Genomic DNA, 22,767 nt, shown 5'->3' on the forward strand with positions numbered 1-22,767 from the left:
CCGCCCTGTCTGCCCACCCAAGCCTGGAATGAGGGAGCCCTGAGGTGTGGGGATCCTGGTATTCAGGACCCAACCGTGGCTGGGGCTGCTTGCCCCATGTGTCCAGGTGCTTGGGAGCTGTGACTCAATGTCTGTCTCCAGGCTGACCTCAGCAATGGGCCCGGGGGCAGGGGGAGAGGGCAGTTTCCCCCGAGACTGGCTCTCCAGGATCCTGACTCAGGGGCCCATCAGCCTTGAAGTGCCTTTGTTGGCCCGGGTTCAGGAATCCAGAGAAACTGGTCAGGGGGCAGGCCCCAGGGACTGAAACCCCTCCCTCTGCTCCCGCCCCCACCGCAGAGCCATATAACCGCCCCTGTAGCGGGTGCAGAGCCCGTGGCTGAAAGGAACCGTCTAGGCACACTGGCTGGGCTTGTGCTTCTGACTCCGGAGAGCTGGAGAGCCGATCCGGTGTTTCTGGACTCCAAGTGAAAGTCTTCCTGTGGACGCTGAGGGTCTGTCCTCAGCGCTTGGATTCCTACAGCCCCCAGGGCCGGACCCCCACAGCCTTCCAGGTCCTAGAGCCCCGCAGACGCTGAGCCATGGCCTCCATGGGGCTGCAGGTGATGGGCATCGCGCTGGCCGTGCTGGGCTGGCTGGGCGCCATCCTGAGCTGCGCGCTGCCCATGTGGCGCGTGACGGCCTTCATCGGCAGCAACATCGTCACGTCGCAGACCATCTGGGAGGGCCTGTGGATGAACTGCGTGGTGCAGAGCACCGGCCAGATGCAGTGCAAGGTGTACGACTCGCTGCTGGCGCTGCCGCAGGACCTGCAGGCGGCCCGCGCCCTCATGGTCATCTGCATCATCCTGGCACTGCTGGGCGTGCTGCTCTCCGTGGTGGGGGGCAAGTGCACCAACTGCGTGGAGGATGAGAGCACCAAGGCCAAGACCATGATCGTGGCGGGCGTGGTGTTCCTGCTGGCCGGCCTGCTGGTCCTGGTGCCCGCGTCCTGGACGGCCAACACCATCATCCGGGACTTCTACAACCCGCTGGTGGCCTCGGGCCAGAAGCGGGAGATGGGTGCCTCTCTCTACATCGGCTGGGCGGCCTCGGGCCTGCTGCTGCTGGGGGGGGCCCTCCTCTGCTGCAATTGCCCGCCCCGCACTGACAAGCCCTACTCGGCCAAGTACTCCGCCGCCCGCTCCGCCCCAGCCAGCAACTACGTGTAAGGCGACTCAGCTCTGTCCCGCCGGCTTTGTTCCTCCCTGGACTGAAGGCGCAGCCCTGTGAGCCCAGGATGGCCCCGGGGCTGGACAAGCGGGGACTGAGCCAGGCCATTGTTCCGGCAGCCCTCAGCCCCTTCTAGCCCCCTTGGACACTCACCTGAGGCCCCTTCTACTCGAGCAAGGATGGACAGAAAGGGACTCCTGTGCCACCCTCCACTGAAGGGCCGGAGGATACAGGAGAGAGGGCGGAAGTAACAGGTGTGGCGGGGGAGGCGGGAGCGGGCTCCTGCTGGCCAGGACAGCTCAGCCCTGACTTGGCCTGGGCTCTGCCTCGTGCCCTGCGCATGCCCGTGTTGGCCAGGAGATCGGCTGGGGCCTCGCTCACCCACCTGACTGTAGAGCCAGAGTTGACACGGAGTTGACAGACGGGTTTGGAGGGGAGGGGTGAAGGTGCTACAAACTGGTTTGGGTAGTGGTGGGGAGGAGGCCATGGAGGCTGCCCAGGCAGCCCGCACCCCTTCCTGCCCCCACCCTGCAGCCTCAGGGCTCTGCCTCGGCAGCAGGACCCCGGGACTCTTGGGACTTGCGACATCTGCCACCCCTGCCAAGGTCACTGGACATCCTGGGGACAGCTGGGGGGGGGGGGGGGCGGTCTCTCTCTGGCCTTCACTCCCGGGAAGTCCTGGGCCTTTTCCCTGCCTCCTCTGTGGTTTGTTTTATAACTTAAGGAGATCTGTTGTCATGGTAATTACTATTATTTTCTACAATAAATGGGTCCTGTGCACAGGAAGACCGTATCGTTTCTGATTTCAGCCATGAAGGTGGGCAGGGCAGGGCTAGAAGCCTGGGCAGGGGGCCGGCGAAGAACAGGACCACTGTGATGTGGCCGGGACAAGAACACTTAAAAAAAAAATGGTTTTGAGGAGTTGTGACAAATCAGAGCTGGCCCTCACCTTGGAATCACCTTGCTCAAAGCCCTTCATTTGGTAAAAGGTAAAGCCATACATAGGAAACACGCTGTGTGCCCAGGACTGTGGTGAAGGGTTGGGGACCCCCGGTTGGAGGGAGGCCAGGTAAGAACACCCAGCCCTGGGAGTGGGCCACCTGCCCTCTCCTCCTCTTTGTCCCCGCTTTGTCTGGGAAGCCAGGCCGGTCCGCTCGCCCTCTAGGTCCCATGTCCTGGCTTCGGCCCAGGCTGTCCCTGCTGTGGGTCTGGAATGTCTTGTTCCCTTTCTCCAGCCCCCTGAATCCTGCTCGTCCTAAAGGCCCAGCTCCAAGGCTCCTTCCTAATGAGCCTCCAAGGCACGCTTGGAGCCGAGCTTTTAGAAATGAGAATGCTGGGCACGTGAACGTATTTGGTCAAGGCCAGAGGCATGAGCACGGGTTTCCTGGTCCTCCAGTTAGGGTGAGAGGACCTGCCACCATGGCAGGCGTCAAAATGTCACATCTGTGGCCCTATCATGCCTGGCGCAGGGACGGCCCGGAGTGGGAGCCCTCTTTGTTCTGTCTCTTCTCATTTCCGTCCTTCTCAGGGACAGATGTCACCTTCCTGGGGGAGAGAATCAGAGCCAGAGGCCTGCAACCCCTTCTGGGACTCATTTAATAGGCAGAATTCCCTGAGGGGCAAGGTTGGCACAGGGGCCCCATTTTACAAATGAAGCAGAGGAGGCCCAAGGACAGGCCTGGCTGAGGTCACGCGGAGAGTCAGAGGTCAGCGGGGGGCTGAGAACTGGGCCTCACTCCCTCCACCTGGGCCACATCCTGCTTCCGGTACAGGTAGACAATGCCGGAGATGAAGCCATCACTGTCCGAAGTTCCAGGCCCCACCTCGAGCTCGGAAGTGGCGAGTTCCCACCGGTCCACGGGCCAGGCCACCAGGCGTTGCCACGCCCCGGCCCGTTCCAGCCCGTCCAGCGTGGCCTCCAGTGCCTCCTGGTAGCGCAGGTTGGATGGGTTGGTCCTGGTGGTCAGACACACCAGCCCCCCTGGAGAGGGTGGGGTGGGGGAAGGTGGGTGGGGGAGGGGCAGGAGCCTTGGTTCCAGGCTCGAGGCCCACCCCTTCCCGGGAAGGTTGTCCCTTTCTGCTCCTGTCCTCAAGGGTGTCCTCAAGGGCATATATCCTCTCAGCTTTGTCCCCGGGCCAGCCTTTCCCCACCTCCATACCTCGGCGGCTCACCGTTCCTGCCCCAAGAATACCCTTCTGCGCCCTCAGCCTGACAGCCTCCTATGCACCCTTCCAGGCCCAAGTTACCCTGGGAATTCTTGGCTTAATCCCCTGGACAGGGGGGGCTCCGTCCTCACTGCTCACCCAGCCCCTCTGCTGGAGGATGTGGCTGTGTCTGGAGGCACAGGAAGGAAGCACTCTGGATCTCGGGCAAGTCCCCTCACCTCTCTGAGCCTGTTTTCCCAGCTTACAGAGTGGGGCTGATTCCCCGGGGTCACAGGAAGGACTGCACAGTCATTAAGCACTGGCTGAATGAATAAATGACCTATCCCTTCGGGTCCTCCCCAGGCACCGATAGCATGCCCAGTGTGGGCTCAGATACATGTAGGAGAGATGGTGTCTGGAGGGCTTCCTGGAGGAAGGGGTGAGGAGAAGTAGGGCCCTGCGCGATGGGTGGATGGGGCTCCGTGGGAGGAGAGGCTCCAAAACAGGGAAGTCTGTGCCACGTGGGCAGACAGACGGGGCTCCGGCCAACTAAGGGGCCTGATGAGCATGGGCTGGGCTGGTTCTGATGGGAGCTTCCTGTTCTCTCGAGCCCAGTCACTGCCTCTCTGACCCCACTCAAGACCCTGCGTCTGTCAGCCTGCACAGTTCCCTGAGGCCGAAGGCTGCCCAGACCTGTCCAGGCTTAGCGACAGGTCCTGCTGGGCCCTGTGGGGGCGAGGGGGGCAGGGAGAAGATGCAGTCTTGCTGCAACAGGGGCACCTTTGGGGCTTGCTGGCCCCGTCCCGCAGCCGAGTCAGGGCCCCACCACCCTCCTGCTCCGCCATTCCTCTTTCTGCCCATGACTTCCTGCGGCTGTCCGCCTGACTTTTTGTTTCTGCCGGTGGCCGCCTTCTGTGTGGGCTGCCCTCACTCCCCGGCCCGGCCCCCGGAAACACCGCTCTTCGGTGTGTACCTGCAGCCCGGAGCACAGCCCAGCCGGGCACAAGGCACACGGTCGGAGCACAGTGAACACAATCCTCAGCTGCACATCAGTCCACGTGGGGAGTTTACAAAAAGTGCCTACCGTAATCCCGTGGGGGCCGGGGCTGTGCCACTGCTTGGAGGAGAGGAGACAGAGCCAGAGAGGAGAGTGAAGCTCTCCTTCAATGGATAAGAGGCCACCTGGCTACCCGCCTGCCCTGCCCGTTTGCCTGGGTCTGTTGCTGGTGGCCGCCGGTGGCTGGGATGCGAGGCTAGGCTATGTGACCCAGGGCAGGCCCCGGCCCCTCGCCTGGCCCAAGAGGTTCTGAGGCTGGTGTCTGTGCGCATGGTGAGGGGGAAGGTGTGTGCCTGGGTTGGATAGGCTGCTCCTCACCTGGCTTGGTGACTCGCAGAAGCTCAGGTATAGCACTGCAGGGCACCTGGCCGTCACTGAGGGCACCCACTATCAGCACTGCATCGAAGGTCCCTATGCAGAATGTGGAGATGTGCTGTGGGGGTCTGTCTTTGTCGTGGCCTCATGACACCCAGCAGGAGGGACCAGGCCTGCCACTTGCAGGGGGATATGGCAGCTGTGGCCCCTCCTGGGCTGACATCAGATCATGGGGTGGAGTGCTAGAGAGAGAGGGGGAGGGGCTCACGGGGGCTCAGAGAGGGTCTCAGTGAGGCTTTGGGGGGGCTCAGTGTGGGAGGGGGCTTGTGGAGGGGGATGGAGGCTGGACAAGAGAAAGGTGCCTGGGTGGGAGGGAAGTACCTTCAGAGCTGGGCAGAGGCTCCTGGCCCAGAATGCAGAGGCTGAGGCGCTGGTAGAAGCCACGGGCTCGGGCCTGTTCCAGCATCTCTGGGCTCCCATCCACTCCATGCAGCTGGAGGAAGCCCCGAGCCTGCAGCTGAGATTGAGGGGGGCGGGGACTCAGTCACAGATCACACTTGCCATCTCCCAGCTGGGTCCCTGCACCTGGGGAGGGCAGTGGGCCCCGCTGTAAATGCAGTCCAAGTATTTGGGACCAGTGAGTCTGAGGGGGGAGGCAAAGTTCTGGGGCCAAAGTTCTGGGTGAAAGGAAATTTGAACAAACGCGGAGCTGAAGAGAGGGCAGGGGATCCAGGGAGGCCTCACCTCGGCAGCCACCAGGCCGGTGCCACAGGCCACATCCAGGATCAGGGCAGCATGAGGTGGGCCCGGAAGGGCTTGGGTAAGGCAGTCCACGGCGAGGCGTGGGGCACGGTACTGCAGGGCGGCCACGTCCTGGGGACAGAGTGCTGAGCCGACCGGTACCCAGTGCCCCACTGTTTGGGGGATCTCCATGTGGGGTTGTCTAGGAGTCAGCCAGGTCAAGCTGTGTGTGTGTGTGTGTGTGTGTGTGTGTGTGTGTGTGTGTGCGCGCGCGCGCGCGCGTGAGTGCCCACTCACCAGGGCTCCAGCCCTGCCGGGGACTCCAGCATGAGATGCTTTCCTCTGCCCACGGGCGAGGATTAGAGAGTCAGTGCACAGCCCACTGCTGGGAACTGCTCTGCTGGCCAATGCAGCACTCTCTCCTTAGTCCATAGTGACCCCTCCAGAGGCACCTCCTCCAGGCGGCCCCTCTGTCTGGGCTGCAGTCCCAGGGCGGGGAGGTCTTGGTTCCTGATTTCTAGGGGCTGCCAATGTGGAGCCATGGGGCTGGCCAGAGGGCAGGACTGCTGTAGGTGAGCCGAAGAGGGGCTAGTCCTTGAAGGGGGCAGGACTGCAGGGGCTCACCTCATTCTCACAAGCCACCCTGGGGTGATGCGAGGCTAACTCTTCCCACTTTACAGATAGGAAAGTTGAGGTTGGGCGAGCAAGAGAGGTGGAGGTGAGGAGCCTGGCCAGTTTACCTGGTCATAGTCCGGAGCCCAGCGCTTATAGAAGTGCAGCTTGTCGCCCAGGTCGGTGATGCCGTGTAAGACCCCCACCCGGGACCGCGCCTCAGACAGGCTCCGGCCCTCCTCCTGAGCCATCCTCCTGTGGGGACCCAGCCTCCGTTATCTCGAGGCCCACTGCGATCTCTCCCATTCCCAACCCTCCACCCGCCAGGCCATTTCATAGGCGGTGACAGTACACACAGCGCGAGACTGGACACGTGGGCTTCAGGGCTGGGGGGACGGTGCTCCCCGCAGCGGGAAGTAGGACCTGCCCCCACCTCCCCACTCCCAATGCGGTGAGCCGGATTCTAGCACCAGAGGGATCTAAGGAGGTAGAGGGTCAGAACTCACCGCCAATCCGACTCCCCTGCGGTGTTTAGAGCCCCGGAATTCGGGGCGGGGTCTGTACGGCCGTACAGGCCCCGCCCCCACCGCCCTCGATGATTGGCTTTCCGCTATGAGAAAGTACCCAATCAAAGGGAAGCGCTGGCACCGCCCCTCCACCATCATCCAATGAGCTCAAAGTTCTTGGCCTTTCTCTAGCCGGGGAAGATTTGGACTCCTCCGAAGCATTTTCAGGGTTTCCCAGTTTAGGAGCATCTCTGTGCCCTCCTGGCTCTCGACGTCCTTTGTATGCTTTTACTTTTAGGAAGTGAGGGCCTCTGAAATCTTATGGGCAAGAGGGGGACCTAAGATCAGCCTTCCTTTCTTTAGAACGGTCACCTTGGTCTGGGCAACGCCATCCAGTAGAACTTTCTGTGGCGATGGAAATGTTCGATACTGGACGTTGTTTGATATAGTAGCCACTAGCTACGGGGCAGTTGAACATCGGAAATGTGGCTAGTGCTACTGAGGGACTGAATTTTAAGTTTTATTTTGTTTTAATAATTTAAATAGCCATCTGTGGCTAGTGGCCTCCGTATTGGACAGACTGGGGATCCTTGCTACTCAAAGTACGGTCCCAAAACTTGCAACCTCTGTGCCAGCATCTTTAGCTTGGGTTCCTCCAGGGGCGCCCTTAAGAGGGGAACTGGTTAGAAATGCAAATTCCTGAGCCCCTCCCCAGACCAAGTGAATCAGAATCAGATTGCAAGAGGGGTGGGGAGGCCCCAGAAATCTACTTTAAACAGACTCTCCAGGTGATTTCTGTGCTCCTAGAGTTTCAGAAGCACTAGCCTAGAGAACCTTTGGGGATCAAGGTTTGGGCAGGAGGAGTTTGGGAGCCTGTCGCAGTTGTCCAGGAAGGAGGTGTTGGTAGCATGAGCCTGGGTAGCAGCCATGGCTGTGCAGAGATAATGGATGAAGTTTGGAGATGTTTCAGTGGTAGAAGCCTGGGCAGCAGGGCTTTGGTGATTGAGAGTGTGTGGCATGGGGAGGGGAAGCAAGCAGTTGGGAGTTGAGCCTTTGGGTTGATGATGGTGCCATTCACAAAAAGGGAAGCCGGGGAGGAGGAACAGGTTTGGGGCAAGGAGGATATTCACAGTTTGAGGGTGTTGAGTTTGAAGTGTATATGTGAAGACGTCCAGGACACTGTTTGATGCAAGTCTTGAGCTCAGGAGAGAGGTCAGGCTGGAGACAGATTCAGGGTCAGGAGTATAACCAGTGGTGATTGAGGCAGCTGGTAAACGTGAGATGTGAGGGGAGAGAACAGAAAGAAAGGAGGACAGGAGGTCAGGACCCAGCTTGAGGACCCCCAACCCTTCAGGGAGGAAGAGGAGTGTCTAGGAGAGCTGGAGAGAACCCAGAGAAGTCAGGAAGGATGCCAAGAACAGAGTGTTTCAAAAAGATGAGGGATGGCCAACACTGAGGTGGTTTAAAATGAGGCTTCAGAAGTGAGCACCGTCTATAGGGATGTGGAGGTCTTTGGAGGCCAAGGTAGACCCTGCTAGTGTACACCAGTGGCCAGATTTACTTCCTCTTTCTGAGTTAGACGTCGTGCCCCAGCCTCCCTCATCTGTGTGTGTGGCCACGTGGCTGAACTCTGGCCAATAGAAGGTGGATGGTGGTGAAGCGCTTTATTTCCAGACCTGGCCCATAAACACCCCCTTTCCAATCCTCTATGGAGGGGCTCCGAACACCCAGAGGAGAATGGGGCTGCCAGATGACAGCGTCTGGGACCCTAAACGATTGTGCGTAGCCGTGCCCTCCCCACCAGCCTGCATCGGACTGTAACAGGAGCAAGAAATCAACCTCATCCTGTTGAGCCACTGAGATTTCAGGATTGCCTGTTACAAACAACTCGTCATTTCCCTTAATTAATACAATGACGTTGGCAAGAGCAGTTTCGGGGGAGTGGAGCAAACCCAGATTTCAGCTGTCACCTGCCAAGGTCCGAGCCCAGATCTGTTTTGGTCCAAAGGCACACAGTGAATGTGCTGTGAATCCGTTGTGTTCAGCTGCAAATAACTGAACACACATAACAGCTACAGCTTCAAGACAGAGGGATTGACAGGGCTCATCAAGGAAGCTGAGACTGGGCAGTCTGGTCAGAGGCTCAGCTGTGCCATCAGGGACCCACGCTCTTGTCATCTTCCTTCTCTGCCACCTTTTGCACGGAGGCCTTTGTGCTCCTGACTGTCACCTCCTCGTGGCTGCTACGCCTCCAGACAGGACAGGATGAAGGGAAAAGGGTAAAGAGCTGGGCCAGCTCAGACTATTCATCATCACAAAAGCTTTATTGGAAGCCCAGGGCCGTGACTTCTACTTCATCCTAGTGGCCAGATGAGCGGTCGCTCGCAGGTGAATCGGGAGGCGGAGGTTGGGGGCAAGGACTGGCTCAGTCAGCCGACAGTGGGGGCCCCATCTCTACAGCCTCATGTTCCATTTAGGCCAATAAATATTTATTGTGTACTTTCTGTTTATCAGGCCCTGGGCAGGGTGCTGGAGTCACAGAGATGAGTCAGAAACAGCCCCCACTCTACCCTGGCCTAGTGGGGCAAAAGGGAGATGGGTGTCTTCTCCTGTTCGGGCTCTGCTCATTATCTCCTCAGTATCTGGGTGCAGGCTTTTCCTTCTAAGCCACCCCCCACCCCCGGTGTCCAGGACCACTCTTTTGTCTGGGGTGGGGGTAGGTGGGCGCTGTGGTGTTGAAAGATGTCGTCATGAGGAATGACCCTTTAAGTAAAGTGGATAGCCCCAAAGGCAGTCTTGTTGGATCATCAGAGGGAACCTGGGGAGGCCCTGGAGGGACTGCGTATCTGTCCCCATAGTCTCTCAGGGCCTCTGCTCAGTGGTGCCCCACTCACTGATGGGGGGCTTCCTGGTTTGTGAGCACCAATGTGGCTCCTACAGCAATGGCTTCTAGGCCCTGGTGGAGAGCAAGACTTGCCATGGAGGGTCCTGGTGGGAGCTGATGGTCTCAGGATGCCACTCTGCTATTCCCAGGCATGAACCCCAGGCCCCACTGACTGCTCTCCCCAGAGCCCACTCCATTCCTTCCCCTCGAGAGCCCCAGGAAACCATCCTAGTCTCAGGGCAGGAGGTGTTTCTCTGACACCTCAAAGGTTTCTGTGTCCCGTTATCAGCCCGATTAAGTCCTAAACTTTGGAATCCCAAAGTCTTTCCTGTTTTTTTTTTTTTTTTTTTTTTTGTGCTGACAATGACCTTCCCCTGGAGCAATGGACACCATCCAGTCCGCCCCCCAAAATGGTTTGGGGGTGAAAAGGAGCAGTTTATGTTTCAAAACTGTTGTGTGGCCTCACCGATGTACAAGCCAGAGGCCAAGGGCTGCAGGTGGCTGAGGCCAGGTGAGTCACCCTGTGGCCAGAGTGAGTGGCGGGAAAGGGTCAAGTGGACAAAGGTGAGGCTATGTTAGGCCAAGAGGGCCCACAGGCAAGACATAGTGATGCCAATGGGCAAGAGTTCTGAGGGGGAAGGCACAACTTTTGGGGGCCAGGCATGTGAGGGTGGGACGTGCGCATGCGTGAGGATGTGGGGGTCAGTCGGGATGCTTCTGGATGCAAATGCCGGGAACCCAACCCAAAGGGGTTTAAATAGTAGGGGTTCGCTGTTTAGTCTTAGCAGAAGTCCACTGGTCTGCGTACCAAGGCTGGCCCCGTGGCCCGCTGATTTTTTTTTTTTCAAAGATTTATTTATTTGAGAGAAAGAGAGAGCATGAGCAGGGGGAGGGGCAGAGGGAGAGAGAATCTCAAGCAGACTCCCTGCTGAGCGAGGAGCCCAACGTGGGGCTCGATCTCATGACCCTGAGATCGTGACCTGAGCCAAAACTGAGAGTCAGGCACTCAACCGGCTGCGCCAGCCAGGCGCCCCGTGGCCCACCCACTGACTTCACCGAGGACCCAGGCTCCAGTCTCCTGTTCGTCATTTTGTGTTTGCTCTGAGGGTTCCTTCTGGTCACAGGATGGTGGCAGCACCTCAGACGTTCATGTGTCCTCACATAGAAACCACAAGGCAGGCTGGGCCTTGTCTCCTTGTCTCTCTCTTTCTTTGGAGGGAGGACATTTTCCCAGGAGCCCCAGAGGCTGGGAAAGGGAGGTCTGGCACTTCCAGGCTCCGGTGTGGGAAACGAGCCCTGCCTGTGGGAAGCAGGGAAGGAGGGGGGGATGGCTGCTGGTGCAAGGTGCAGCCCCCCGCTCCTCGGTATGTGCAAACGCGTGTGCTTCCACCTGCCTCTGTGTCTGGTGGGTGGGAGCGTCCCCAGGGGCCGCGGTCACCAGGCCGGGACTGGCTCTCTAACCCTGCAGGGGCTGCCGGAGTTGTAGCTTCAGATCTGCATCTCACAGAGACGCCCAGATGGCAGTGTGGGGAGTGGACCCCAGCCTGTTGTAATGATCTGGGCCAGAGCTGGAGTCCCGAGCAGCGCGGGGGGACGGGGGCGGGGGGCTGCCGGGGAGGGGCTGCCACGGGATTGACAGGTTACAGGGTGATTGGGGACGAGAGAGCAACTTCCCTTCTTTCTGGTTTCCTGTCTCCTTTGCTGCCCTTTCTTCTTCTCTCCCCTCTTCCTCCTCAAGTCGGAGAGCGCCCCCCACCCCCAAGTCCTGGGCCCGTTCTTGGTCTCTAACTACACCCACTTCCTATATGATCTCATCTTGTCCCGTGGTTTCAAATACTTTTTATATGCCAGCGATCCCCAAAGAGGTGACTCCAAGCCCTGACTCTCCCCTGAACTCTGGACTTGTGCACCCGATACCTCCCTGTGGAGGCCACGAGCCTCTCTCTGGCATCGCTCCCAAACCCAGTTTTCCTTGTCCGTACTCCCAAACCTGCCCCTCCTTGTCCTCCAGAACCACGGTGCACCCAGGGGCTAAGTCCAAGCCATTTTTCTCTCATCCCACATGCCCATGGCCTCTCCCTTCTGCCCCTGCCACTCTGGTCCTGTTTACCCTCCCCTCTCACCGAGACCCCTGCTGCAGCCTCCTCCCCGGCCTCCCTGCCCCGCTTCTGCCTCCACCCACAGTCCATTTTCCTCGGAGTAGCTAGAGGTAGTATGGACTACTGTTTTTAAAATGGAAAATTTCAAACATACAAGAGATTAGCACTATAGACCCCATGTTTTTGTTGATCAGTTAACAAAATATGCCCAACCAGAATGACGTTTTTACAGTGTACATTGTTTTTAAAGATTTTATTTATTTATTTGAGAGAGAGAGCACAAGCAGGGGGAGGGGCAGAGGGAGAAGCTGACTTCCTGCTGAGCGGGGAGCCTGACATGCGGCTCGATCGGATCATGACTTGAGCCAAGGGCGAATGCTTAACTGACTGAGCCACCCAGGCGCCCCTACAGTATAAATTTGATGAGCTTACTTCCTGCTTAAAACCTAAAATCCAAATTCCTTACCACCCTCATCCCTAACCTCTTTCCTCACTCCACCATCTTAGCGTCTGCTATTCCTGGAACATGCCATGGTTACCCCAGGACCTTTGCACTGCTGTTTTTGGTCTGGATCACTCTTCCTTCAGACCTCTGCTTGAATGGCTTATTCTCAACCGTCAGGTACCCACTACGCAGAATGAACAAATGTTAGCATTTTGTCATTATTGCTCCAGAATATGTGAATGTAGAAAAAGACAAGATTATAGAGGAAGCTGAGACTCCCTCTGAATTCCTCCCTCCTCCATCTGCTGCCCCAGGGACCCAGCTACCACCCTGAACGGGCAGGACCTTCTAGGTCTTGTTTTTATATTTTTACTACATGTGTCTGGAACGTATAATAATGCTTACTGGGTTTGAGAAAATGTATATGAATGCTATCATTTTATAGCTATTACTCTGTAATTTCCCCTTTCACTTAACTCCCCCCCACCTTTACTATGTTTTTGAGATCTTTCCACATTGCTGTTTACAGATCACATTCATGGTAACCACTGCTTAGTCATCCCTCAAACAGATACACCCAATTCATTTATTCATTTCCCTACTGATGGAAAATGACGGTGCCGCAAATAGCCTTGCACATGTTTCTTTGTTCACAAATGAATACTTCTGGAAGGAGTGCTTTACAAAATGGGGTTTGCATTCCGGTAGGGGGTAACGAAAACAATTCAGTTCATTGTAAAATCGAATGACTAGAAAGTGCACACTGCACATAGTAAGGGCAATTATTGTCTTGTGAACTTGTTTCGGTTTCACATATGTATGCAACGGGCAGCTGCGAATAACACCTTTCTTACCATGGATGGCTCTCAGAGTCTGAGAACCCAACGTGGAATTGCCAGGTGGGGGCACACGTCATGTTGGATGCTCTGGTTGCCCCCACCGACTCACCGACACATTTTGTCAGATTTCTTTGGTTTTGCAAATGAGTATGAGAGAGTATCTCATTGTGGTTTTAATTTGCGTTTCCCTCGATTACTAATGAAGATGCACAGCTTTTCATAAGTTTGTTGGCTCTTTGGGTTTCCTCTGCTGTGAGTTGTCTTTGCCTATGTGTTCTGTTGAGTCATCTGATTTGATCTTACTTATCTTTATGTTTGTAGGAGTTCCTTAGATGTTCTGTATATTCTGGATACTGATTCTTGGACTGTTTCACGAGTTGCAAACATTTCTCCTAGGCTGATGCTACCTTTTGGCTTTGCTCATGATGTCTCTGTACCAGATTCAGCAACAAAGAGTTTATTGGTCCCTTGGCCCAGGACAGTGGCGGTGGGGATGTGGGGGCAGAAGCTAGATGGCCAGTGGCTGCTGGTGGCAATAAGATGTCTGCAGCATTTATTTCAAAAGCATGGTTTAAAAGGTCAGGTGAGGGGGCACTGAGGGACATTTTCCTTTTAGTAAAAATTGTGTATATTTAAGGCATACGACTTGATGTTTTGAATATACATATATGTTGTGAAAGGGACATCACAATCCAGCTAATTAGTGTATCTATCACGTCTACAAAGTTACCATTTGTGTGTGTGTGTGTGTGTTGAGAAGATTGAAGATCTATCTCCTTAATAAATTTCAAGTAAACAATACGGTATTGTTAACTGTGCGTACTATGCTGTACATTAGATCTCTAGAACTTATTCATCTTTATAACCGAAACTTTGTACCCTATGACCAACCCATTTCTCCCAACCCCAGCCTCTGTCTGACAACCACCATTCTTTCGGTTTCTGAGCTCGGCTTTATTAGATTCCACGAGTTGGTGAGATCATGCAGTATTTCTCTTTCTGTGTCTTGCTTATTTCACTTAGCATAATGTCCTGCAGCTCCATCCATGTTGTCAGGAATTTTCCTTCTTCAAGGCCAAATAATATCCCAGTGTGTGTATGTATGTATGTATCTACCTATCAATCTATCTATTACAAATCTACCTATCTCTCCCGTGTTGGAATGTAAATTAATACAGCTACTATGGAAAACGTACGGAGGCCCTCAAAAAATTAAAAATAGAACTACCTCAGAGCCTAGCAATCCCACTTCTGGGTATATATCCGAAGAACTTGAAATCAGAATTGTGAAGAGCTATCTTCTCCCATATTCACTGCACCAAAATTCACAATAGTCAAGATATGGAAACAACCTAAATGTCCTTCAATGGATGGTGGAACATTTTGTTTAGGACACAAGAAGCCTTTAGGACACAAGAAGAGAAAAGAGCAAGCAGGGAGGGGGGAGTGGTTGAGGATGGATGGGTGGTGGGTGGGAGAATTTGCGAGAGAGAGGTCTGAGTGAGCTGGCAGAAATCAAGTACACTAAACATATTGGTCCCGAACAAATTGATCAAGAAACAAATTAGTGAAAATTGTATTTCCCATTGCTGTCTGTTCATTTGTTGATTTTTGCACTGCACAGGTGTGACTCTGCAATCAGTTGCTGGCATTTATACATTTTTGTCCATTTATCACACCTTTTATTTGGGGGATAAATAATGTTTTTGAACAATGGGATGATCTGGCCACTTTATATCCTTTTCAATATTTTTAAGGCATTTTTACTCATTTTTGTGTTCAAAATTTTATTGAATTAATTTTTAAAAAATTTTTAAAAGATTTTATTTATTTATTCATGAGAGACAGAGAGAGAGAGAGAGAAGCAGAAGGAGAAGCAGGCTTCCCCACTGAGCAGGGAGCCCGATGCGGGACTCGACCCCAGGAGCCTGGGATCATGACCTGAGCCGAAGGCAGACGCTTAACCATATGAGCCACCCAGGCGCCCTCTTGAATTAATTTTAAAAGGTATCATTGACCCTTCTTTATATTTGGCCATGTACTGGAATTTCAAAAATGTAGTCTTGGCCTCCAAGTGAGTCCCCTGAAAGTGGTTTGGTTGAGATGAATATTTCCATATGTTGGCTTATGAATCAATTCAATTCATGCACCGTGGAGGTCATCTCTTTTTACAAATTTGCACATGTTTTAAAGCAATTTTGCCTAACTTGTAGCTTATTTTGTTTTGAAAAATTCTTGGGTTAACTTTCCATTCCACAGGTGCTGACTCCGTTGACTCGCCAGCCGCCAAGCATTGGTGCCGGGCCAGGTGCTGCTCAAAGCCCTTCTCAGACCCTGTTTCATTGACTCCTCCCCATAACCTCACCTGCTAGATTCTACAAAGTATATCCCAGTTTTACAGAAGAAGGGACTTGGGGCGGAAGCACAGACCTGTGAGTAAATGTCAGAGGTCAGTTCAGATCCAGGTTCCTCTCTCATTCATCAGTTCTTAATTATTATTTTTGTATTTAAGTGGCTTCGATAAAGCCATTTTTAGACAGCCAAAAATACAAATTCCGGTAACTATGAAAGCATATTTATCACTTTTGTGTACTTCTGGGGGGGAGGGGAAATGAAGATTTGAAATAGAGTGAGATTTTAACCCTGGAACATGAAAGAAAGGAGAATATTTATCCAGATCATTTCCCGTGGTTTCGCCTCCAGTAACCCAGGCATGACGAGACACGCACCGGGCGAGCTCCTCGGGATGACGCACGGTTGTTGTTACAGGGAAACCAGCCTCCCAGACTGGGGACAAAATAGCAACGGAAAACTTTCCATCCAGTGGAGCATCGCGCGCAGGTGCGCCGGGCTCCGCACCGCCGGTGTGTGCTGCCCCCGCGCGGCCGCACTGTCGTCCTGCACCCGCAGGGGAGCGCACCTGAGAGCCCTCGGGCCCCAGGAATCGGAGCAAGTCCAAGGTGGGCTGCCTGCCCTCCTGTAGCCCTAAGTCCTGGGCTGGGGAGGGGAGTCTCTGCGCAGCAGGGCACGGGGGAGGAATGGCGCCCTCTCGCGTCGGGCAAGGCGGCGGCCACTGGTAACTGGGTTAACCCACCTGGTCCTCCCTGTTACCCTGCAAGGTGCAGACAGGGCCGGGAGGGGAGGTCGTTATAGCGCCGTAGTGCACGGATGGCCTTGAACCTAGGAGTTGAGTAGGAAAGAGAAGGGGATGGAGGGCTCCCGGCCTAAGAACCCACGTTCTTGGCAGGAGGCTTGGCAGGAAGGTGAGGAAGGAAGGTGGGGGGCGGGGGGACTCTGGGGTTTCCGGCCAATGGTACTGCATGGCGGAGGCTAGGTGTGGGGGAGCTCCTGGCCTCTGTCACTGGATTTCCAGGCCTTTAGGCCCCTCTGTGTCCCTCGCCTCCTGTGGTCTGAGCAAGCACAGAGCCACAGAGAGGCCTTGCTGAAATCTCGCTTGGGGACCAAGCTCTGGAGGGGATGGGGGGGACCCCTGACGGAGCTGGGACGGAGAACCAGCTTGGTCTTGAGAGATGCCCCGAGGGGCTGCCCTGGCAGTCCTGCCCGGACTACATGGTCCAGGGGGTTTGGTCAGTGTGAGGTTGAAGACCATCGACTCACCTTAGTGACAGTAGAATTCTTGGTATGGCGGTGCTGGGTGATAGTGGGGGAGGAGAGGGAGGAAGGAAAACACATCAAAAATCCTACTTTCTGGCCCTACTGTGTGATTCCCAGCAATCTGTCAATACCTTCCCCAAACCCACGCCTCCTCCCCACCCCCACCTTGGTGGACAGCACCACCATCCGCCCTTCATCCAAGCCTTCTGAGGGGGACCCCTGACCCCTGCCTTGCTTTACCTCTCTTTCTTCAACCCTCTGTTGGGAGACAAGTGCACAGGTCTCTCATGGTTCCGCGCACTGATCTTTGATCTGGGTTATCTTTTCAAGATGTCTGTGTATCAGACAACCTTGGAATATATGGCGTCTCCATCTGGGGCAAAACGCAGGCATGCTCCAGCTTGATAAAGATAATGTCTCACTCAGGAGCAAAAGGCAGGCTTGCTTACTGCCCATTACAACAGATTCGGGTTCTGTGAGCCCAGGCTTACTCTCTCGTAATATACCCACTGGGCGGACGGGTGTCCTATGGCCCTGTCCATGTCACACTGTGGGATTTGGGACTCAAGGAACCAATGCTAAACCCTTAGCAGCTAGTGCTGTGAGCAATAGATGGTCCTTTCTCTCTGACCCGGGAACCTCGTGCTTCTGCCAGCAGCCAAGGAACTCGGGCAGGCTGGCTGGTTAGCCTGCAAGTAGGGTACCATCTTAAACCTTCCCCTGTATATGTTGTGGATTCCTAGCTGATGGCCCCGCCCCCCCCCCCCCCCCACCCCAGACCCCTACTTGCTACTCTCACCTCCTCACGAGCGGGAGGGACTGTCCTAGAGCCCACAACAATCTCTCCTTGCTGCCTCAGCTCTTGCATGGCTCTCACTGTGTAAGAGAATATTCCATGGCCCCCATGGTTCCCTTCAAAACTTAGCTCAAGGTGACCCCTTAGTGCCATAATGTTGCAGGCACACAGATTGGTTGGGGAGGGGCAAGGCAGAGGACAGAGTGGAGGGACTTTGCACACTTCACCCCCCCCCCAGACCCCATCTGTCTGCCCCAGGAGAGGAAACAAATGGGTGAACAGGACTGCCCTGGGCAGAGGTCATCCTTGACATTCCAGGGACTCATCATGGCAGGCTTCCATGTGCCGTTGGGCAGGTTGTATCCTGCACAAGGGTGCCCAGCCGAGGTGGCAAGTGAGGACTGAAGTCACGCTGTGTGCAAGGGCTGGGGTGACACCCACCCTTTCTGATGTGCACAAGGGGGCCCTCCAGTCACCCAGCCCTGCACTACAGCAGCCTGTCCTGCAGAGGGCGTGCTTTTAAAACTTTCTAAAAGGCCCGGCAGCCACCTCCTGCAGCCTCCTGGGGCCCCCTACCGGGACCGGACGGCAGAGCGAAGTGAGAAATCCCGTGATCAAGGTTCTGGATTCTCCCAGAAAATTCTAAGCCTCTGACCCTAATCCCAGCCTCCGGCAAGCTTTGTGAGATACTCCAGGCGGCCGATGGCCTCCTGGAGTGGGCTAGCTCAGCAAATTGTTCGCTTTCCTTCAGTCCTTGCCTCTCTCCAGAACTCTCTGGGGCCTTTGGGTCAGCACACTTTTTCTCCCCTGCTCTCCTCTAACGGCTCTCAGGCATCATTAAGATCTGAGAGGAAAAGTCCCAACTTCATTTCTCTGCTTTGTGATTGGGGGTGGGGTGCGTGTGTTTCGGTGGGGAGCCTGGAGGTTTGGGCAGCTGAGGCTTCCATCTGTTTCCAAATACTGTGTCACCCGTGGCCCTGGGGGTCATGATTTCTATTTCCTGGGCCTTTGGTACTTTGGGATTTTCACGGATGTGGGCAGGTGCGGCACCCAGCCACCCTCAGCCACGGTTTGGGGAAGGGCCTGACAGATTGCTGGGAATCATGCAGGCCCCAGGGCAGTCCATCTGAGGACCTTCTCCGGCGTCCCTGTGGGCAGGTCAGACGTGGAGACTGGGGCAGTCTCCAACCAGGAAGGGGACAGGACGGAGAAGACAAATACCCTAGTTTTTGTGTAGGGCAGGGGCGGGAGGCAGGCAAAAGGGGGTCTCTTGCGGCAACTGGGTCCCCATGGTAACTTGGCCCCCACCTTGCAGTATCTGTGAGGTCACCCTCCCTCTCCCAGCTGGAGGAAGAGAAGGGCCAGACATGGAGGCCGTCCCTCTGGTCAGATCCAGCCTCTTGGGGATTCTGCTGCTGGTGGTGAAGCTCTCAGTGCTGGTGAGTGGGGTGCAGGGGGCACTGGGGTGGGGTCCTCCCAGCCCTTCACAGCCACCTCGGAGCTGTTGGACAGCATGGACCTGTCCCAACCGGTGGCATTAGGTGACTGCCTGCCTCAGAAGCCCCACCCCAAGCCACGGTGCCCATGGTGGGGTGCACAGCCAACCCCAAGTGGCTATCTCCCACACCACCCCTAGGGCTCCAAGTGGTCCTCTGGACAAGGGTGCGTGGGGTCCAGATAGGGGGCTTTTGAGCTCTGAAGAGGGGCTATTCAGCCCCAGGACTCAGGTGGAGTTTTCCCGTTTACAGACTCTTTCCCCACTCCAGCTCACTCTTTTCTCCCCTTGGATGGGAGACATCATATCCACCCTGTCACCCAGGACAGAAGCCCGGAGATCTTCTTGGGTCCCTCTCTCTCCGTAGGTCTCTCAGTCCCTCGGTCACTGCCCCCATGCCTCCCATCTCTCTACCCCTAACGGCACTGCCCTTTGCCCCCAGCCACCCTCATGACACCAACAGGCAACCGGTGGGCAGGAGAGCCCAGGTGTTTGAGAGACAAAACCTGCCCGGGGTTCAAATCCTGCAGGATCAGAGGGCTGAGGGGGATGGATGGTCACTCCTTCTATAATAATAATAATAAACCCACTTCCTTCTGTCTAGAGTATTATAAATACTCACTTCAATCCAAGGGAAAGAAAATCAAGGATAATATGAAATACTTTCTAAAGCCCCTTTCTGAGAATGGAGTCCTTAGAAGTGGGCAGATAAAGATCATTCTTGTTGGGGCGATTGAGGCCTGGAGGGGAGGCCCGGCCCGGGGTGGCAGGTGGGGCACCTCCCCCATATGAGTGACAACGGGTTGGCTCTCCCTCCCTCCTGCAGCTGGTCCAGAACCGGGTCCACCTCTACAATCTCCTGCTCCTCAAGATTCTCCTCTTCAACCACTGGCTGTCGGGGCTGGGTCATGAGGCTTGGGGGTCCCGCGGCCGCCAGGCCCATCCAGCCCCCGGGGTTGCCGCCTGCCCCCTGGGCCGGGCCCTGCAGGCGGGGTGGGGACTGCTAGGCGTCCCCATGTGGCTGGGGCTGCGGGCGCCCCGGCTGGTGTGGGCGGGCGTGCAGCGCTGGGCCCGGGCCTTGGGCCTGTCTGCGGCCACCGGCACGGAGCTGCTTCTGTCCTGCCTGCACAGCCTGATGCTGGCGGGCTTGCTGCTGTTGCTGCTGACCTGGAGGCTATGCCGGAGGGCCCGTCGCTGCATCCTGGCCGGGCTGCTCAGCAAGGTGGGCGGGCCGGCCGCGTGAGGGCAGGCCTGGGGGCCCTGGGCCCGGCCACTTGCCCATCGGCTCATCCCCTCCAGGCGCTGCTGGACAACCGAGTGGTGCCGGAGCTCCGAGCCCTGCTGAGGCGTCTGTACTGGTGGGTGGAGACCCCAACAGCGCTCACCTGGCACCTGGCCTATCTCATCACCTGGACCACTTGCCTTGCCTCCCACCTGCTGCAAGCTGCCTTTGAGCACACAGCCCAGCTGGCCCAGGCCCAGGAAGCTGAGCCCCCGCAGGGCTCAGGACCCTCGTCCACGTCCCCCCTCCCCGAGCCCCTGGGCCCCAAGGCTGGGCCAGCTCTGCCGGAGCATGGGACCCCTGCAGAATAAGTGTGTCCCCATTTGCCTTTCTGGACCTGGTGTAGCCTGGGGTCTCGCTCTGTGTCCCTCTTCCCTACTGGTGTGCGTGTGCATGTGCGTGTGCGTGTGTGTGTGTGTTCATGTGTGCCCTAGGGCTGCCTCTGGGAAGGAAATCATATTTCGTGGGCCCTGGATCTGTGCCAGGTAACCCTCTCAGACACTTTACGTACGTAACTTTGTTTAAATCTCATAGCATTACAGGTTGCGGGTTTGATTAGCTCCATTTTCCAGATGAGAAAATTGAGCCTCAGAAGGTTGAACATTCCCAAAGTCCCCAGAGTGAGTCAGGGGAAGAGCCAGCACTGGGGCACAGACCTAACTTTCGCTAGGTCTGTGCCCCTGATTCTCAGGACTGTCTGTGCCCAGGGCTTTAAGGGAGATGGGTCGTTAGAGACTCTGGCCTCTGGGGGGTGCTAAGGCCTCACATTGCAGAGATTTAGAAAGTTCCTTTGAGAAGTAGTGACTCCTGAGCTAGTCGGCAACTAGCCCATCCATTCATTTACACTCTTAGCCCCTCATTTTACTACTCAGCTGCCCATCCATCCATCCACCCATCTGCCTGTCCATCCATCCATCTGCCCATCCAACCATCCATCCATCTGCCTGTCCATCCATCCATCCATCCATCTCCATCCATCCATCCATCTGCCCATTCATCTGTCCACCCATCTGTCCATCCCTCCGTCCATCCCTCCATCCATCCATCTGCCCATCCATCCATCCATCCATCCCTCCATCCATCCATCTGCCCATCCATCCATCCATCCATCTGCCCATTCATCTGTCCACCCATCTGTCCATTCCTCTGTCCATCCCTCCATCCATCCATCTGCCCATCCATCCATCCATCTGCCCATCCAACCATCCATCTGCCTGTCCATCCATCCATCTGCCCATCCATCCATCCATCATTCATCTACCTGTTCGTCCATCCATCCATCCATCCATCTGCCCATTCATCTGTCCATCCATCCGTCCATCCATCCATCCATCCGTCCATCCATCCATCTGCCCATCCATCCATCCATCTGCCTGTCCGTCCATCTGCCTGTCCATCCATCCATCCATCCATCCATCCATCTGCCCATCCATCTGTCCATCCATCTGCCCATCCATCCATCCATCCATCCATCTGCCCATCCATCCATCCATCCATCCATCCATCTGCCCATCAATCCATCCATCCATCCATCCGTCCCTCCGTCCACCCACCCATCCATTCATTCCTCAGCCTGTTTACCCACCCACTTACCATCCATCCACAGATCCATCCATCTGTCCATCTCCTGGGAGAGGGAAACATTTAAAATCTCAGCTGAGGGAGCTAAGCAAGCTCAGGTGGCTGTAGGGCAGACTCCCCCTGCCCCTGAGGCCAGTGATTCCGTGAGAGGAGGGGGAGGGATGGTTTTGTGGGAGTCAGCAATCACCTTCCATTCACTCCCAAGCCTGAGGGTGTGTGAGTATGGGGAGATGTTCCAGAGAGTTCTGCCCTGTGTTCGCCTTCTGTATTCTGGTTCCTGGGGAAATTAGGGCCAGATTCCTGCCCTGCCTCCCATATGGACCGGCAGATGGCCCAGGGTAGATGTGGGGTGAACTTCTGGGCTCCTTCTCTGAGTCTGACAAGCAGACCTGCCTGCCCCTGGGGGAGACATCTGAAGGGCTCCCATCTGGCCCACGAGGCAGAACATCTGCTGGGAAGGTGCTGGAGTAAACATGACTGGGATTCCAGAACATGCACACAACTTGTAGGGAAAGCTGTGTGCTGAGGTGTGTGGTGTTGGCCCATTGCTGAGGTCGGGGACTGGGGGGAGTGGGAAGGAGGCCCCAGGGCAGGCATATGGAGCTGCATGGGCCCAAGCTGGTGCTTGACAGGACTGTGGCCTGTCCTGTGGGTGCTGGCAGGGAGGGAAGGTGCAGGTGGAGAGGGGCCTCAACGGCCAGAAGGGGACAGGAAGTGTGATGGCCTGCACCTGGTGGGGGGCAGGGAAGGGGGAAATGATGGGAGCCAGGATGGAGCTGGGGGATGGGCTGGAGGCTGGGACCAGCAGGGAGGCTGGCACCGCCCTGGCCAGTGGGGCTAGGGGCAAGACTGTGTATGTGATACTAGTATTTTTCCTTCTACTAACTTTTTAAAACATTACCCACAATACAGACATATTAAGATAAAAATGTTTCCTTCCTCTCTGGTTTGAAACTTGAGAGAAATGGGGTCATCTGTGTGCTGTGTATCTTTCCAGCCATGATGCGTTGCACATATGCAAGCCTGCAGGCACGTTCCCACGTTACACCTGCAGATCCGTCTCTGACGGAGACAATCCTACTACACACATCATTAGGCCAAAGGCTTCTTTGCCTTTGACGACATGCCACCCACCCATTTCCAAGT

At 55.9% G+C, this 22,767-nt stretch overlaps 3 protein-coding genes across 7 annotated transcripts; 2 read left to right on the plus strand and 1 right to left on the minus strand.

The window, feature by feature from the left end:
- The first annotated feature begins 356 nt into the window (after nucleotides 1-356).
- Nucleotides 357-1,995, plus strand: CLDN4 (claudin 4). The gene has a single exon (XM_025864687.2). It carries the CDS (start codon nucleotides 579-581, stop codon nucleotides 1,206-1,208), a length of 630 nt encoding a protein of 209 aa, XP_025720472.1. The 5' UTR covers nucleotides 357-578; the 3' UTR covers nucleotides 1,209-1,995.
- Nucleotides 1,996-2,789: 794 nt separating this feature from the next.
- METTL27 (methyltransferase like 27) lies at nucleotides 2,790-6,637 on the minus strand. 4 transcript variants are annotated; one of them, XM_025864743.2, is made up of 6 exons: nucleotides 6,586-6,637; nucleotides 6,208-6,334; nucleotides 5,471-5,599; nucleotides 5,108-5,243; nucleotides 4,730-4,822; nucleotides 2,790-3,137 (listed from the first exon to the last, which is right to left on the minus strand). In XM_025864743.2, exons 2-6 carry the CDS (start codon nucleotides 6,328-6,330, stop codon nucleotides 3,007-3,009), a joined length of 612 nt encoding a protein of 203 aa, XP_025720528.1. In that variant the 5' UTR covers nucleotides 6,331-6,334; nucleotides 6,586-6,637; the 3' UTR covers nucleotides 2,790-3,006. The 4 variants fall into 4 exon arrangements, with proteins under 4 accessions (XP_025720528.1, XP_025720525.1, XP_073740287.1 ...); XM_025864740.2 differs by having other exon boundaries at nucleotides 2,790-3,190; XM_073884186.1 differs by lacking the exon at nucleotides 5,471-5,599 and having other exon boundaries at nucleotides 2,790-3,190.
- Nucleotides 6,638-15,690: 9,053 nt separating this feature from the next.
- TMEM270 (transmembrane protein 270) lies at nucleotides 15,691-22,343 on the plus strand. 2 transcript variants are annotated; one of them, XM_025864468.2, is made up of 4 exons: nucleotides 15,691-15,812; nucleotides 18,579-18,702; nucleotides 19,585-19,980; nucleotides 20,058-22,343. In XM_025864468.2, exons 2-4 carry the CDS (start codon nucleotides 18,631-18,633, stop codon nucleotides 20,349-20,351), a joined length of 762 nt encoding a protein of 253 aa, XP_025720253.1. In that variant the 5' UTR covers nucleotides 15,691-15,812; nucleotides 18,579-18,630; the 3' UTR covers nucleotides 20,352-22,343. The 2 variants fall into 2 exon arrangements, with proteins under 2 accessions (XP_025720253.1, XP_073740280.1); XM_073884179.1 differs by lacking the exon at nucleotides 15,691-15,812 and adding an exon at nucleotides 17,786-17,861.
- The last annotated feature ends 424 nt before the right edge of the window (nucleotides 22,344-22,767 follow it).

Source organism: Callorhinus ursinus, unplaced genomic scaffold (assembly GCF_003265705.2).
Source record: "Callorhinus ursinus isolate GAN/ISIS: 27379988/994484 unplaced genomic scaffold, GSC_fseal_2.0 scaffold55, whole genome shotgun sequence".
Classification (NCBI taxonomy): Eukaryota; Metazoa; Chordata; class Mammalia; order Carnivora; family Otariidae; genus Callorhinus; species Callorhinus ursinus.